This window comes from Haematobia irritans, chromosome 1 (assembly GCF_050003625.1).
Source record: "Haematobia irritans isolate KBUSLIRL chromosome 1, ASM5000362v1, whole genome shotgun sequence".
In the NCBI taxonomy this organism is placed as follows: Eukaryota; Metazoa; Arthropoda; class Insecta; order Diptera; family Muscidae; genus Haematobia; species Haematobia irritans.
Window position 1 is genome coordinate 218,835,215 of NC_134397.1, and position 16,645 is coordinate 218,851,859.

The 16,645-nt window shown below is 34.1% G+C and overlaps 1 protein-coding gene across 1 annotated transcript; it reads left to right on the forward strand.

Annotated features, from left to right (window-relative positions):
• The first annotated feature begins 11,944 nt into the window (after positions 1–11,944).
• Positions 11,945–14,840, forward strand: CCT1 (chaperonin containing TCP1 subunit 1). The gene is made up of 5 exons (XM_075292811.1): positions 11,945–12,133; positions 12,467–12,620; positions 12,687–12,774; positions 13,125–13,358; positions 13,425–14,840. Exons 1-5 carry the CDS (start codon positions 12,061–12,063, stop codon positions 14,541–14,543), a joined length of 1,668 nt encoding a protein of 555 aa, XP_075148926.1. The 5' UTR covers positions 11,945–12,060; the 3' UTR covers positions 14,544–14,840.
• The last annotated feature ends 1,805 nt before the right edge of the window (positions 14,841–16,645 follow it).

Genomic DNA, 16,645 nt, shown 5'->3' on the forward strand with positions numbered 1-16,645 from the left:
GTCAAAATTTTATTTCTATTGAAATTTTTATTTCTATAAAAAATGTTGTCAAGAGTTTATTTCTATAGGCAATTTTGTCAAAATGTTATTTCCATAGAAAATTTTGTTAAATTTTTTTCTTATAGAAAATATTGTCAACAATTTATTTTTATACAAAATTTTGTAACAATTGTATTTCTATAGAATTTTTTTTTTTTTTTGAAAATTTTAAAAAGTACCTCTTGGCAAATCTACCAAAATCAAGAATTCTACCAATATAACAGGTTGGCTGATAAGTCCCCGGTCTGACACATAGATGGCGTCGCTAGTATTAAATGCATATTATTTTAATACCAAGTACCAACCTTCAAATGATTCGTGTCAAAATTTGACGTCTGTAAGTCAATTATTTTGTGAGATGGAGCGTCTTTTGTGAAGCAACTTTTTTAATGTGAAAAAAATGGAAAAAAAGGAATTTCGTGTTTTGATAAAATACTGTTTTCTGAAGGGAAAACATACGGTGGAAGCAAAAACTTGGCTTGATAATGAGTTTCCGGACTCTGCACCAGGGAAATCAACAATAATTGATTGGTATGCAAAATTCCAGCGTGGTGAAATGAGCACGGAGGACGTTGAACGCAGTGGACGCCCGAAAGAGGTGGTTACCGACGAAAACATCAAAAAAAAATCCACAAAATGATTTTGAATGACTATAAAATGAAGTTGATCGAGATAGCAGAGGCCTTAAAGATATCAAAGGAACGTGTTGGTCATAGCATTCATCAATATTTGGATATGCGGAAGCTCTGTGCAAAATGGGTGCCGCGCGAGCTCACATTTGACCAAAAACAACAACGTGTTGATGATTCTGAGCGGTGTTTGCAGCTGTTAACTCGTAATATATAACTTTCACAATAAATACTGTTGGTGCGAATAAATAAAATATCTAAACAGAAAAATTGAAATAATTTATCCAAAATATATGGTTTGGGTAGCTATTGTACTTGTGCTGGATACAAGAAAATACAAACACGACAAATACAAAAACAACATAAAATAAAAATCTCTGAAAAACAAAGAGAAATAAAATGGAGAGAATGGAGAAAATACAAACTCAAGCTGAACAAGATCAACTATTATCAGAGATAATAAATAATAACAACAAACTACATGACGAACTCCTGGATAAACTAACGGCAGTTTCAAAAAGAGAGAGAGAGGAATCATCAAAGACGGAGAGTGTCTCTAAAACTCCTCGGCTACGAAATGTGGATTCTGATCAACTGTTGAAACAGATAAGAGAAGCTATAAAAGAGAGCGAAGAGAGAATGTACAAATACATAGACAGCAAACTTGAAGGTATAGAATCCAAACTCATTAATAAAATAAATCTGCAATTGCAACGAGTGGATGAGAACATCAACAGCTTAAACCAAAGAGTTGAAAAGATAGAAACAGATTGCTCAGTTTTATCTAACTTGATGAATGATGTTGAAACACTAAAAGCCCAACAACGAAAACAGGAAAACTTAAATGTTGCATGCGATTTGCGTGTAAATGGCATACCATACAACAGATCGGAGAATTTAAATGAAATATTTAATAATATATGTAATGCCTTGCAAATTACAACCCCACCATATAAGACCATTTATCGTATACCAACTAGAAACAAGAACAATTTCCCAGACTCGACTATAATAATACAACTAATAAGCCCATTTTTTAAAAATAATTTTCTGAAAACTATTGCTCAGTTTAAAAAAAATACCAAAAGTCCATTGCGTCTTCATCATATTGGTTTTGACTCAGGCAATGTTATTTATGTAAACGAGAATCTTACTGCAACAAATTTCAAAATTTTTCAAGCAGCAATAAGGCTTAAAAAACAAAATGCTATTTCATCAGTTTTCTCATACCGTGGACTGATTCATATCAAACCGTCACCGGAAGATGATCCGATAAAAGTAGAAGACATATCTAGCTTAAACCAGTTTTTTCGTCCTGCTAACTCTAATGCCTAAAGTAATGCTTTCGATTTTTAATTTGTTATTTATACTATATTTTATACATAAACATATTGGAAAAAAGTATCAATACCACTTGTCAAAATCAAAAAATGCGTTGCAAAATCTTATTATACATGTCCTTGGGACATAATGAATATGTTTCCAATGACGGATTACGAAACATGTTGCATATATTAACTAAACAAAAATATGGACTTAATATATGTCACATAAATGCTCAAAGCTTAACAAGTAAAATTGATGAATTCAAATATATTTTCGAAAATTCAGATATTGACATAATATGCATATCGGAAACGTGGTTTACCAAGTATGTAGCCGATGGTTTCATATGCGTAGCGGGATACAACGTTTTTAGAAACGACAGAAATATAAGAACAGGAGGAGGTGTAGCAATTTATGTGAAGAGCAACATATCATGCAAAGTGATAATCAGATCTGGTGAGAATGAAGAGGTGGAATCGATATTTATTGAAACGCTATTGAATGGACAAAAGCTGCTTATTGGTTGCGTGTATCGACCAAACAAAAACATACCAATCAATAACTTTATTAATTATTTAACTGACGCAGTTGTGCATTATGACGATGTAATAATTAGTGGAGATATGAACTCAAATATTATACTTGATGGAAGTCTCATAAACGCAGTTAACTCAGTAGGCCTTTATGCAGTAAATTCAACAAATCCCACACACTTTGCAACAACTGCTAGTACCTTATTAGATCTATTCCTAGTTAATAACCAGAATAAGATTCTTCTTTATGACCAACTGAGTGCATCATGTTTTTCCAAACATGATTTGATATTTATGACGTATGACGTTCAGCGACCTCCTCCAGAAGAAGCGCAGACATTCCTCAATTTCAAAAAAATCAATTACCATCTACTTATGTCGGGACTACATTGTATTAACTGGAGAACTATTTATATGATTCAATCTGTTGATGACAAAGTGGACTTTTTAAATAGAAACTTGCAGCATCTTCAAACCCTATCAGTTCCGCAATGCACAAGAAAAGAGCAACGAGCACACAAAAGCTGGTTTAATAACAATATTCAAAACTTAATAAAATGTCGTGATATTGCTTATAGAAGATGGAAGAGATTTAAGACGCAAGAGCTACACAATGAGTTCAAAGCACTGCGATCCGAAGTAAACAAAACTATACAAAGAGCAAAAGCAAACCACTATTCAAACAGATTTCAGTCTGCGATTAATTCTAAATGTAAATGGAATATAATTAGGGAAATTGGAATTGGAAAAAGTAAGTTCCGTCCTGTTAATGATGACCCCGATCAAATAAATGAATCGTTTGTTAGTGCGGTTACAACCAATGCAGCAATGAATCTCTCATCAACCTCAGACATTGATGCGACGAATTTTCAACCTCATACAGCTTTTGAGTTTGCATGTACCAACTATCAAGACATAGTGTTTAGTTGTATGGCAATAAAGTCGAATGCTGCTGGATTTGATAACATATACCCACAGCTCATTAAGATTATATTACCACACATCTTACCATATATTACACACCTATTTAACATGATACTAACAACAGGAAATTACCCAAGTGCGTGGAAATATGCAAAAATTATTCCAACACCGAAAACATCTGATGAGTATCGTCCAATATCAATTCTTCCATTTCTCTCTAAGGTATTTGAGCGCATAATACATAACCAAATAAGTAAATACTTAAATGAGCAAAATCTATTGTCGAGTAGGCAATCTGGTTTCAGACCGAAACATAGCTGTATCACAGCGCTAATTGATGTTACGGAGGAAATAAGGTCTAAATTGGATGACGGCTTATTATCCTGTTTAGTTCTGTTGGACCACTCAAAGGCGTTTGACTGCGTGGATCATAAGCGACTATGTGCCAAATTGCTAATACTGTACAACTTTTCCCATTCAGCATCATCACTTGTCTATAACTACCTCTGTGAGCGTAGTCAGTCTGTTGTTGTTGGAAGCTTAGTATCTAAGCCACTAAATATAAATAGAGGTGTTCCGCAAGGATCCATCCTGGGACCACTTCTGTTTTGTATGTACATAAACGATCTCCCATCCAAACTTCGTTACTCTAAGATACATATATATGCTGATGATGTACAGCTGTATATCAGTTTTCATAAGTCAATGATACACCAAGGCATCACAAAACTTAATAAAGATTTGACAAATGTACACACCTGGGCTAATGCAAATGGACTTCTAATAAACCCAAATAAATCGAAGTTTATACTGATTTCAAGTCGTTCGCAAGAGATCACATGTAGCTATCCTGTGTTAATTGGAAACCAGAACATAGAACAAGTACCAAAAGCTAAGAACTTGGGCGTTATTATAAACAGTAGCCTTAGATGGAATGATCATATCGTCGCTGCCTCGGGTAAAATATTTGGTATGTTAAGGACATTGTATAAGACACATTTTTATACACCACAGAACATCCGTTCTCTTTTGGCGAAAACGTATCTAATGCCGGTACTACTTTATGGTGTGGAAATATTTAGTAAGTGTGATGCAAGAAGCACAAACTGTTTAGAAAGAGCATTCAAGGCAATAACAAGATATGTGTTTGGATTAAGAAGATATGGAAGTTGTGCTGCTTATTCAAAAAGTTTATACGGTGTAGAGTTTGGCGACCTTCTAAAAATTAAAACACTTACACTGCTACACAAAGTCATATATTTGAATGTACCAATATACTTATACGAAAAGCTACAAATCGGCAGATCTAGCAGAAGGATTGTTATAGTTCCGATGCGACATAAATTACTACTTTCTGAATGGCAATTCTTCATAAATTCCGTCCGTCTTTGGAACATCTTACCACCCCAAATACAATTTATCAGCAACGCACACTCTTTCAAAAAAGCATTACATGGATACTATCAAAATATACTTTTAACTAATTAATTATTATTATTATTTTTTTTTTCATAAAGACTATTATTCATTCATGTATTTCAATTATGTATCATTAATACTCCTGTGCCAAAAATTTTAATCTCTATTCAACTACATTATATATTTCTTATACTTATTGTTTAAAATTTGCATACATATTTTGTGTTTTATCTAAATATTGTATATTCTATATAAATTAAACCATTACAAATCACATACGATAACTAAAAGATTTAATCTTGTAGTGTGTGAATGCAAACCTAATAAATAAATAAATAAAATAAAATAAATAATACACCCGAGTTTTTCCATCGATATATGACATGGCTCCATCACTACACTCCTGAGTCCAATCGACAGTCGGCTGAGTGGACAGCGACCGGTGAACCGTCTCCGAAGCGTGGAAAGACTCAAAAGTTCGCTGGCAAAGTAATGGCCTCTGTTTTTTGGGATGCGCATGGAATAATTTTTATTGATTATCTTGAGAAGGGAAAACCATCAACAGTGACTATTATATGGCGTTATTGGAGCGATTGAAGGTCGAAGTCGCGGCAAAACCGTCCCATATGAAGAAGAAAAAAGTGTTGTTCCACCAAGACAACGCACCGTGCCACAAGTCATTGAGAACGATGGCAAAAATTCATGAATTGGGCTTCGAATTGCTTCCCCACCCAAGATATTCTCCAGATCTGGCCACAGCGACTTTTTCTTGTTCTCAGGATGCTCGCAGGGAAAAAATTTGGCTGCAATGAAGAGGTGATCGCCGAAACTGAGGCCTATTTTGAGGCAAAACCGAAGGAGTACTACCAAAATGGTATCAAAAAATTGCAAGGTCGTTATAATCGTTGTATCGCTCTTGAAGGGAACTATGTTGAATAATAAAAACGAATATTAACAAAAAAAATGTGTTTTTCTTTGTTAGACGGGGACTTATCAGCCAACCTGTTACAAAACAGTAAAAAATTCACAATTTTTGATAGAATTCTACCAACTGTGGCAACCGGCTCAGGGGCCAGCTCTAAGCATTATTGCTAAAGAAACCATGTGTATTTCGTCTCCTTCTGGGCGTTTCAAATACATATATACACTATCCCAGCAAAGAAAATTGAAAGTTCTTTTAAAGGGACAAATTTAAAAGCATTTCGAAAAATGTCCTCCCAAAGATGTTCTTTATTTAACTACACATAACTACACAGGAAGTTCTTATAATTCAATTTTTTATATCTCACTTTTCCATATTTTTAATGTGTAATTTTAATTTTTTTTTTTCAAATAAATTGAAAACAGAGTAAGAATTAATAAAATGTTACAATTTATTAAAATTTTGCCGAAAAATGCAATATCCATTCTATAAAAACTGCGAATTTTTGAAAATCTTTAAAGTCAAATGTTTCAGACAAGTGTAAGAATGCATAAAAGTCATAAAAAATATATAAATTATTTAATTAGCAAATTATCACAAAATTTTTTAATTCACATCCAAAACACTAAATTCGTATCACACCTAAAGAAGTGATGCGAATTTAGTGCAACGGCTATTGAAATGGTGGACATCCGTCCTATGACAAGCCCATGTTAAATTAATCGCTTCTGCGCCAATTTTGAACCACTTCCGGATCCAAAAAGAATATTTTCAGTACTTTTTTGGCGACGCTTTTTTTGCTGGGTCTATATAGAGTAATTGTGATGAAAAAGTACCAAATGGTTCGCGGTCATGCCACGCTGCTTCTGGCAGTCGAAATGCCCAAAAGTGTCAAAAGACAATAAAGCGATATTCGATGATTAATATTTGTTTTTCTTCTCTAATCCCGAAATATAGAAGACAACCCTCGTAATACAACAAATTGTCTACTTTTCAGAGCAGTTCGCTTATCACAGTGTCCAAGTTTGAGATGTATTTCTGAACGGCTGTACAATTCTTTTCCGTCACCCAGTGCGTATACTTACTCTATTCACCCATACATAATGATAACGTATACGTTTGGGATGATGGTTAATGATTCCTTAATTAGGTCAAATAGTACACAAAGTCTATTTCACATTTGTTTTTGAAGCAAAAAAGATCTCTCGCCTAATCTAATTCGAGATTCAATGCCATCCCGTTTAAATAACAAAAATACGCGTAACTGTAATCATACATGTGTATGACCACACTCTCCCTCAGTGAGTACGTGTGCATGTATGTATGTGTTCTGGTTCTGCGTTTAGTGAATGAAAATGAATGCTTCTGCTCTATGTGTCAATGTGATGGCCTCTTGGGCGTATTTGCCTTTGTGTTACACGATAACACCTCTTAATGAAGTGTAGCAACGTTACTCGTCGTTATGGAATCTAGGGGGACGAGCAAAGCGAAATAACATTGTTCTAACATACACTCTCTCCATTGTGGTAGCATAGAAATAAAAACAACGAAAAGTACACAAAAACATGTACTACAGCAGCAACAAAGTGTTTGTTTACATTATGCGTGTTGTAGATAAAAACGGTGACTAGGACAACAAACAATGGCAACACCAGCTTTTGCCACAGCAATAACAACGTTGAGCACTTCTATACATTTAATTTAATTTTCAATTTTTCAACACACACACACATACACATTATGAGTAAACCCATGCAGTAGCATAATGGAATTTCTTTTGCCTCTGGCTTTGTAAGAGCGTACAAAAACGTATTCTCTTAAACAATGCCGTTATATCAAATGAATATACGTACTTACATATCACAAAGAATTCTAAGGTAGAGACATTTCTATAACCCATACTCGTAGTCTTATATGGAATTACAAGAGAATGCATTTTGAAAGTGTTCATTTATTTATTTACAATTAAATTATAAATATATTTGTAAGCTTTGACTGTTTGGTTCCTAAGCTTGTTAAACATTTTAAAACATGTGAATTAGATAAGTATTGTGTTTTTAAGCTTAGATTGAATTGTAAAGGTTACCTTTTTATTTAAGGATACTTCTGATTACAATCTAAGTACAAAGTACTCAAAATATCCAATAAATTTTTGTTGGGTGTATGTTGATTGCAACGTTTTTTAATGTGTGAATATTCAACGAGTACATGTTTCATATTAATACAAATTGACTTACAAAGTTAATTTTTTTTTAATAGATTTCCCTCAAGTATATGATTGTGTGTAGGTTAGGTTAGGTTATATGGCAGCCCGATGTATCAGTCTCACTTAGACTATTCAGTCCATTATGATACCACAGTGGTGAACTTCTCTCTTATCACTGAGTGCTGCCCGATTCCATGTTAAGCTCAATGACATGATTGTGTGTAAGACAATTTTCTAAAAAAAACACTATCTCAATATAGTTGAATTAATAAAATGCAACTAATTGATTCTAAGTAAAAAGTTGAATAGCATTAAATTAAACTAAAATTTTAATAATTGAAACTGCACTAAATTCATTCAGGCGAAAATACTTATCTGAAAAAATCCAAAAATTTTATTTTTTCAAAATGTTATTTCTATAGAAAATTTTGTCAAAATTTCGTTTCTATAGAAAATTTTGTCACAATTTTATTTTTATAGAAAATTTTGTCAAAATTTTATTTCTATACAAAATTCTGCCAAAAATGTATTTCTATAAAAAATTTTGTCAAAATTTTATTTCTATAGAAAATTTTGTCAAAATTTTATTTCTATAGAAAATTTTGTCAAAATTTTATTTCTATAGAAAACTGTGTCAAAATTTTATTTCTATAGAAATTTTTGTCAAAATTTTATTTCTGTAGAAAATTTTGTCAAAATTTTATTTCTACAGAAAATTTTGTCAAAATTTCGTTCCTATAGAAAATTTTTCCACAATTTTATTTTTATAGAAAATTTTGTCAAAATTTTATTTCTATACAAAATTCTGCCAAAAATGTATTTCTATAAAAAATTTTGTCAAAATTTTATTTCTATAGAAAATTTTGTCAAAATTTTATTTCTATAGAAAATTTTGTCAAAATTTTATTTCTATAGAAAATTTTGTCAAAATTTTATTTCTATAGAAAACTGTGTCAAAATTTTATTTCTATAGAAATTTTTGTCAAAATTTTATTTCTGTAGAAAATTTTGTCAAAATTTTATTTCTACAGAAAATTTTGTCAATATTTTATTTCTACAGAAAATTTTGTCAAAAGTTTATTTCTATAGAAAATTTTGTTAAAATTTTATTTCTAAAGAAAACTGTGTCAAAATTTTATTTCTATAGAAATTTTTGTCAAAATTTTATTTTTATTTTTATTCGTTTTGTTTTGTTATTGTTGGTTTTGTTCTTTAATCATTGTTGTTGTTTTTTGATTTCAGCTTAAAACCATGCATTGACTAAACTACAAGGGTAGCTTAACCAACAGAGGAAAAGAATTCCGAATGAATTTATTTCGGCATAAGACGGCTATCATGTAAAACCTTTTTTCGGAAGGTTCAAGTGTGGTTCATTGTTGGGTTTAATGAACTGCCTGAATTTATTCTCATAATTGGTTGATAGTTTTGCTGCAAGTAGAGGATGCTGATGTGGTAATTCCGAAACGTGCGTCCATCCAACTATTTTGCAGTCTATAGGGCTTTGCCCAAATAAATTTGACAAACAATATTTTCCTCTGTTGGTTAACCCTTTCGTCCCCAAATTTTTATAGGTATCGCTATTTTTTTTTTTTTACTTTTAATCATGTTGAAGTCATTTAAGAAGCGTCTAGCCAAAATTTCGCGTCGCCACGCCCATTCGTTTAGGCGGTAGAGAATGTTGCCTGTGGGCAACTTTGGGCAATTGTGACTACAAAATAGTTCGTTTTGTAATGATAGACGTATTACGTTTTATTGGATTTTTGTTAAGTTTTTTGTTAGTTTACAGTAAATATATACTTAGATGCGCGCGTGAATGGAATTTCAATCACGCTCAAACACATTCACGAAGAAATATTTGTACTCACGCACGCCATGTGGGTAGGAATTCACGGTCACGAAATGAATTCACGAAGTGAAAAGTCATACTCGCGCACGATCACATATGAACGACGTTTATGTCTCACGCTTTCGCACGATTCACCACAATTTTCGTAATTCACGACAAATCTCGTGAGTCACGAATATTTTAGGAACACGACAATTTTCGTGGCTCAATAAAATTCTGGTAATTAACGAAATTTCTCGTGACTCACGCTATTGAAATCTTAAGCGTGATTAAATAAGTAAGGGTGATTAAAATCGGTGAGCTTGAATTTAATCGTGAACGTGAATTTGTTCGTGATTGTGACTTTTTGTGTCTGTTTTACCGTGAGTGCGAATTTTATCGTGAACATGAATTTTATCGTTAACGTGAATTTTATCTTGAGCGTGAGTTGGATCGTGAGGGTGGGTTGGATCGTGAAAGTAAATTTTTATCGGGAGCGTGATTTCGGAGAAAGTTTACTCACTCACAATCACGAACACAATTTGATTTTTACTCACGCTCACGCGCCACACATTTTTCTTTAATCCCGTTCACGCATATTCATGAGATTTCGTTTAAATTTCATTCACGGCTTCGCGTGAATCACGTGTGACTCACGAAAATGTTTTTTTTTTTTTAACCCATGTCAATTTAACTGGCGGTGTAAAAAACCAAAGTATTATAAAGCGTCATTATTCGTGCTAATCCACTAGTATGTTGCCAAGAAGTGGCTTCCTCCCTTTTTACGATTCCTTCCAAATTCCCCACTGCAGTGCAGATATGTTTTCCACATCATCGCCGCATTTCTCGTCACTGGGACACCCCAATTGAAGTTCAAAATTTTTTCAAAATCATTGTTTTACAAACCTTTTTTCTCCAGGCCTTATGTTCAAAAATATGTAATTTTACTACCACAATTGCCCAAAGTTGCCCATAGGCAACTTTTCAATTTTAAAAATTTCTCATCTGTTGTTTTTTTGCAATTCTAAGATTTGACTTCCAGAAATATTTTATTTGACATGTACTACAATAGATTTAATAAAAACTTTCAACATTTCAGTTGTAATTTTTGAAAAAAGGGAAACGAAATATATAAGTCGATAACAATGGCTTGCGGAATTTTCATTAACAAATATAGCAATACATTTCTCATGGTTAGCGGAATTTTCGCAAGAGGCATACTGGCCCTTAACGTAAAATTTGTTGACATGCAGATAATGCAGTGTTATAATTGATTTCTCAGGCCGTATTAACATATTGCACAATTTTACATGTCGATTCGTAGAAATGTGAAAGTCGATAATGACATCTAGGCAATTTTTTATACTTCCACCATAGCATGGGGGAATATTAACTTTGTCATTCCGTTTTTAACACATCGAAATATTGGCCTCACACCCATAAAACATATATATTCTAGGTCGTGGTGAAATTCTGAGTCGATCTAGCGATTTTCGTCCACCCGTTTATTGTACGAAACAAGATATCGACATGAAACTTGGCAAAAGTTATTAATGTAGGTCAGATGGTATTGCAAATGGGCCATATCGGACCACTGTTTGCTACAGCCCCCATGCAAACCGACCCCCAAGTACGTGGTGTTAATATATGGCCCTTACAAACAACCATGCAAAAATTGGTCCATATCGGTCCATATTTATATGTATCCTCCATATAAACTGTAGTATACGGCCTCTAATAACCATGTAAAATTTGGTCCATATAAACCAATGCTCAAAAAATATTATATTTGAATTCTATTTGAATTTGTTTTGGTATATATTTTTTGGTTTGTTTTTTTGATTTGTATTTTTTGTAATTGGTAACTGCTATAATACAGCATGCACCTCTGGGGAATAATTCATGCATTCTTTAGATATTTTCTCTAGCAAAAATAGCTATACATTCTAGCATAATATAATTTTTGGTAGCCAATATTCCTTGAAACGTTGACGGTAAAAATACAGTCTAGCGGCAACATTCATATCACTTCACGATTTCATCCCTACATCAGAGTTGCTTCAAATAGTACTAAATAATACAACTATGACTACACAACTCTGCCACCATAGACAACACATTTGTTCCAGAAAGTAACATTTTGTGAGTCAGGCGGATTGCATTTGGGATAAAAGAAGTTTTGTCACGCAGATTTTATATTAAATTTTGAATAAGAATCTTTCAAAGAATCACTTAAAATGTCCACAATTGCAAATGCTTTATCTATAGCTGGAACTCGTCAATCGGGTCAGCCTGTGCGTACACAAAATGGTAAGTTTTATTGAGAAATAAAAACAGATGCTTGGCTGATGGTGGTGATCCATGGGCTCAATTCAACCGGCATGGTCAAACAATTGGTATTATTTTGTCAAAAAACACATGTTCTACAACAAAGACATTCAATGGTTTATTAAACAATTGGGGAAAATTTATTTACAAGCTATTAAACCATCTTGCGATATTTATTTCATTGGTTTTTTTAAAAGAAAATTGAGGTTAGGTTATATGGTTTTTGGCTACTCAGGTGGGAGTTTCTCATTAACTTGATTATTGGTTAATATGACGTCACGGTTACTCACGAAATATGTTTTTCTTGTGTTCCAGTTATGGCTGCCAGCTCTATTGCTAATATTGTCAAAAGTTCCTTAGGCCCTGTGGGTTTGGACAAAATGTTGGTCGATGACATCGGTGATGTCACTGTCACTAATGATGGTGCCACTATTTTGAAACTCTTGGAGGTAGAACATCCCGCCGCAAAGTAAGTTCTTGTTTTAAATCTATCTTGTAAAAAAAATGGATGGAATTACATTTTCATTCGTTTTAGGGTTTTGGTTGAGCTGGCTCAATTGCAAGATGAAGAAGTTGGCGATGGCACTACATCTGTAGTAATTATTGCAGCTGAGTTACTCAAGGTAAAAAATCATATTAAAATATACTCAAAAGAATATTTTGTTATCCATAACTTGGCCACAGTTCCTTAGAACCAAGAAATAAGGCCATACTTTTCCCAGATAATGGACAATATGGTATCCAAACAAAAGCTTAATAAGTGTATACTATTTTTACAATGTACTTTGGTTTTAACTTCCGTTAAATACTCTAAAATTTAACATTGCTAAACTCATCAGCTTTTGTGCTGTATCGTATATATCAGGGAAGGTGTAAGATGTAGTAAAGACCCATTAGTCCATAAAAAATTGTTTTTTTTTTTTTTTAATACTACAAGTTCTAAATATCTATTTGTTAATTCCTACACTTTCAGAATGCCGATGAATTGGTCAAACAGAAAATTCATCCCACATCCATCATCTCGGGTTATCGTTTAGCCTGTAAAGAAGCTTGCAAATATATCTCCGAACATTTAACCGCTCCCGTTGATGAATTGGGTCGTGATTCTTTAATCAATATTGCTAAAACATCCATGAGTTCCAAAATTATTGGAGCAGATGCCGATTTCTTCTCTGCCATGGTTGTTGATGCTGCTCACGCTGTTAAGGTAAACCAGAAGCTTAAAAGAATTTCTTTAACATTTTCAAGTATTATTATTATTTCTCTAATCTAGATCACCGATCCCAAGGGTAATCCTGCCTATTCCATCAAAGCTATTAATGTTTTGAAGGCTCATGGCAAATCAGCCCGCGAATCTCTATTGATACCCGGTTATGCCTTAAACTGTACCATTGCCTCCCAACAAATGCCCAAAAAGATTGTTAACGCTAAGATTGCCTGTTTGGACTTTTCTTTGCAAAAGACAAAAATGAAAATGGGTGTCCAGGTACTCATCAATGACCCCGATAAGTTGGAAGGTATCCGTGCCCGTGAATTGGATATTACCAAGGAACGTATCAATAAGATTTTGGCAACTGGTGTCAATGTGGTTTTGTGTTCTGGTGGTGTTGACGATTTATGTATGAAATACTTCATTGAGGCCGGTGCTATGGCTGTACGTCGTGTTAAGAAGAGCGATTTGAAAATCATTGCTAAAGCCACTGGTGCTGCTTTCCTTACATCGCTTACCAATATGGAAGGCGATGAAAGTTTCGATGCCTCTATGGTTGGTGAAGCTGCTGAGGTGGCCCAAGAACGCATCTGTGATGATGAACTTATTCTCATTAAGGGTACAAAGGCCCGTGCTGCTGCCTCGATTATTTTGCGTGGTCCCAATGACTTCTACTGCGATGAAATGGAACGTTCTATTCACGACTCTTTGTGTGTGGTTAAACGTGTTTTGGAAAGCAAAAAAGTGGTTGCTGGTGGTGGTTGTGTTGAAGCTGCCCTGTCCATTTATCTAGAAAATTTTGCCACTTCCCTTAGCTCCCGCGAACAGTTGGCTATTGCTGAATTTGCCAAATCCCTGCTGGTCATCCCCAAAACTTTGGCTGTAAATGCTGCCAAGGATGCCACTGATTTAGTAGCCAAATTGCGAGCCTATCACAATTCCAGCCAGACCAAAGCTGAACATGCCGAACTCAAATGGACCGGTTTGGATTTGATTGAGGGTGTTGTGCGTGACAATAAGAAAGCTGGTGTTTTGGAACCTGCCATGTCGAAGATCAAATCACTTAAATTTGCCACAGAAGCCGCCATTACCATTTTGCGTATTGACGATATGATTAAATTGAACCCAGAGGAGAAGGCTGACAAATCATATGCAGATGCTTGTGCTGCTGGTGAACTTTAAGCGTCATCATCCCACAAACATCATTTCCTTAAGTTTAATTATTCATCATCTTTTAGTGGTCTTTTTTAAGCATTTATAAATTTCATCAAACTTCAACTCCCCCAAACAACACAAAACCATTCATGCTTTTTGTAACAATTAAATTGTTTAAAAATTAACCTTTACACCCACACACACTTAGTTGTTTTCATTATTAATTTTCGTTATAAGTTTCTGTCTTAATTCCCCCTAAAAGAAAAACAAAACATTAAAGATCTTGTATTAACTCATCACCAAATAAAATACATATACAATGAAGATGATTTATTATTTATATATATGATCAGTTAAAACTGATTTACTTCGAGTTCAATATGCTACAAGCAGGGAATTTGATTATTTATTTACACGGCAAATTCAATTTTGAAGACACATAAGGTCGTACTTGAATAGGCAGCATAGATATGTGGTGCTGCATCGAATTCAGCAAAATTCGTTCCTTTAAGGATAACACATGATCTGTTAGTGCCGAAAGAAACTGAAGAAGAAATAAAAAGACCAAAAAACTCAAAACAAAAGCAGTGACTTCAAAAGAGTGATTTGGTTCGTTAACGATTACAAAGATAATGGGAGCATGTATTTCATGAGTTTTTGGTTTCAACACTAACCTATACATCATCATAGAGCTCGACATCGTTCGACGGCCCTTAAGAGTGGGTAAATGAATCAGCCTCAATCTAGAAGTGTAAGGAGGAAGAACAAAGTCACTGTTCCAATGGAGATGCCTCAAAGCGAAAAACAAGAATTACTTCTGCACCGATTCTATCCTACCAATGTAAACATCATATTGAGGATCCCATACGATAGAGCCATACTCCAGGATGGGTCTAACAAGGGCAGAAAAAAGCCTCTTGGTGACATAAGGGTCTGAAAACTCCTTCACCCAACGCTGTATGAATCCTAGAACCCCTGATGACTTATTCACCATCGAATTAATATGACCATAAAAATTAAGCCTACTATCCATAAGAATACCAAGATCAACAAAAGAATCAACCTTTTCCAATAACAAGCCTCGTATACTATACCGAATGTCAATAGACCTAGATCTGAAGAATCGCATAAACTTGCATTTCTTCAAGTTCAAATCCGTTAGATTCACCCTACACCAGTCCAAATCATCCTGTAATGAATGCGCTCGATCCGAATCATTGAACGAGAAGAATAACTTAACATCATCAACATACATAAAAATTCTAGAGTTGACTATCGACTGAGGTAAATCGTTTATAAACAACAAAAATAGAACAGGACCCAAACAACTACCCTGAGGCACACCCGCTTAAAATTACAAAATCTTAGACTATTTATTTAAAATTGTTAAGTTATGTTAGGAAAATGGGTTTAGTCCAAGTATAATTTCGTTACCATTAACTACTATGTGGTCATTGGTTGGACATACGAGCAATTCGGTGGATTCTAGAAAAATTCTAAAATAGCATTTATTCGTTTTTATGTGTGTTAAATCGCAGATAACGCAAGGTACTCTTGGAAATTTGATTTAACAAGTTTCAACGTGATCACACCATGGTTTTCAGTGAGCCACTTTCCAGTGACCCGAAAATGTCTACCACAGGAGAAAAAAAGAGATAAAAGGTCAGAAGAAACTGAGACAATAGATGATATCAACTTTGCTAAAAAATGCAAATAATGCTTTTTCTTCTACAACAGTCCTTTTGCTTTTTTAGAAGATTTCCCTGCTGTGTCTACTTACAAATTTCTTTGAGAGCTGGCACACATCCAAACCTAATAAACAATCGAAACAATGCCTCAAACCCGTCTGACGTACTCCGTGAGTAGCAGATGGATGGACCACCGTCGTCAACGTTTCACAATGTGTGATTCATTAGACTATAGACCATAGACTATCTTGAGCAGTATGAAACCTAGGGTTGTGTGATGCCGAATTATTGGACTGATTCGAAATGGAGTTGATGAAAATATTTTTCCACTTGATCAAAAAGTGTTCTTTCACCATTATAAGCACCGGCTAATACCTCATCCCCCGCCGGATGGGTTCCAATATGCTGCACAAAAAAAATTGAATTTCTTAAAATTTATTA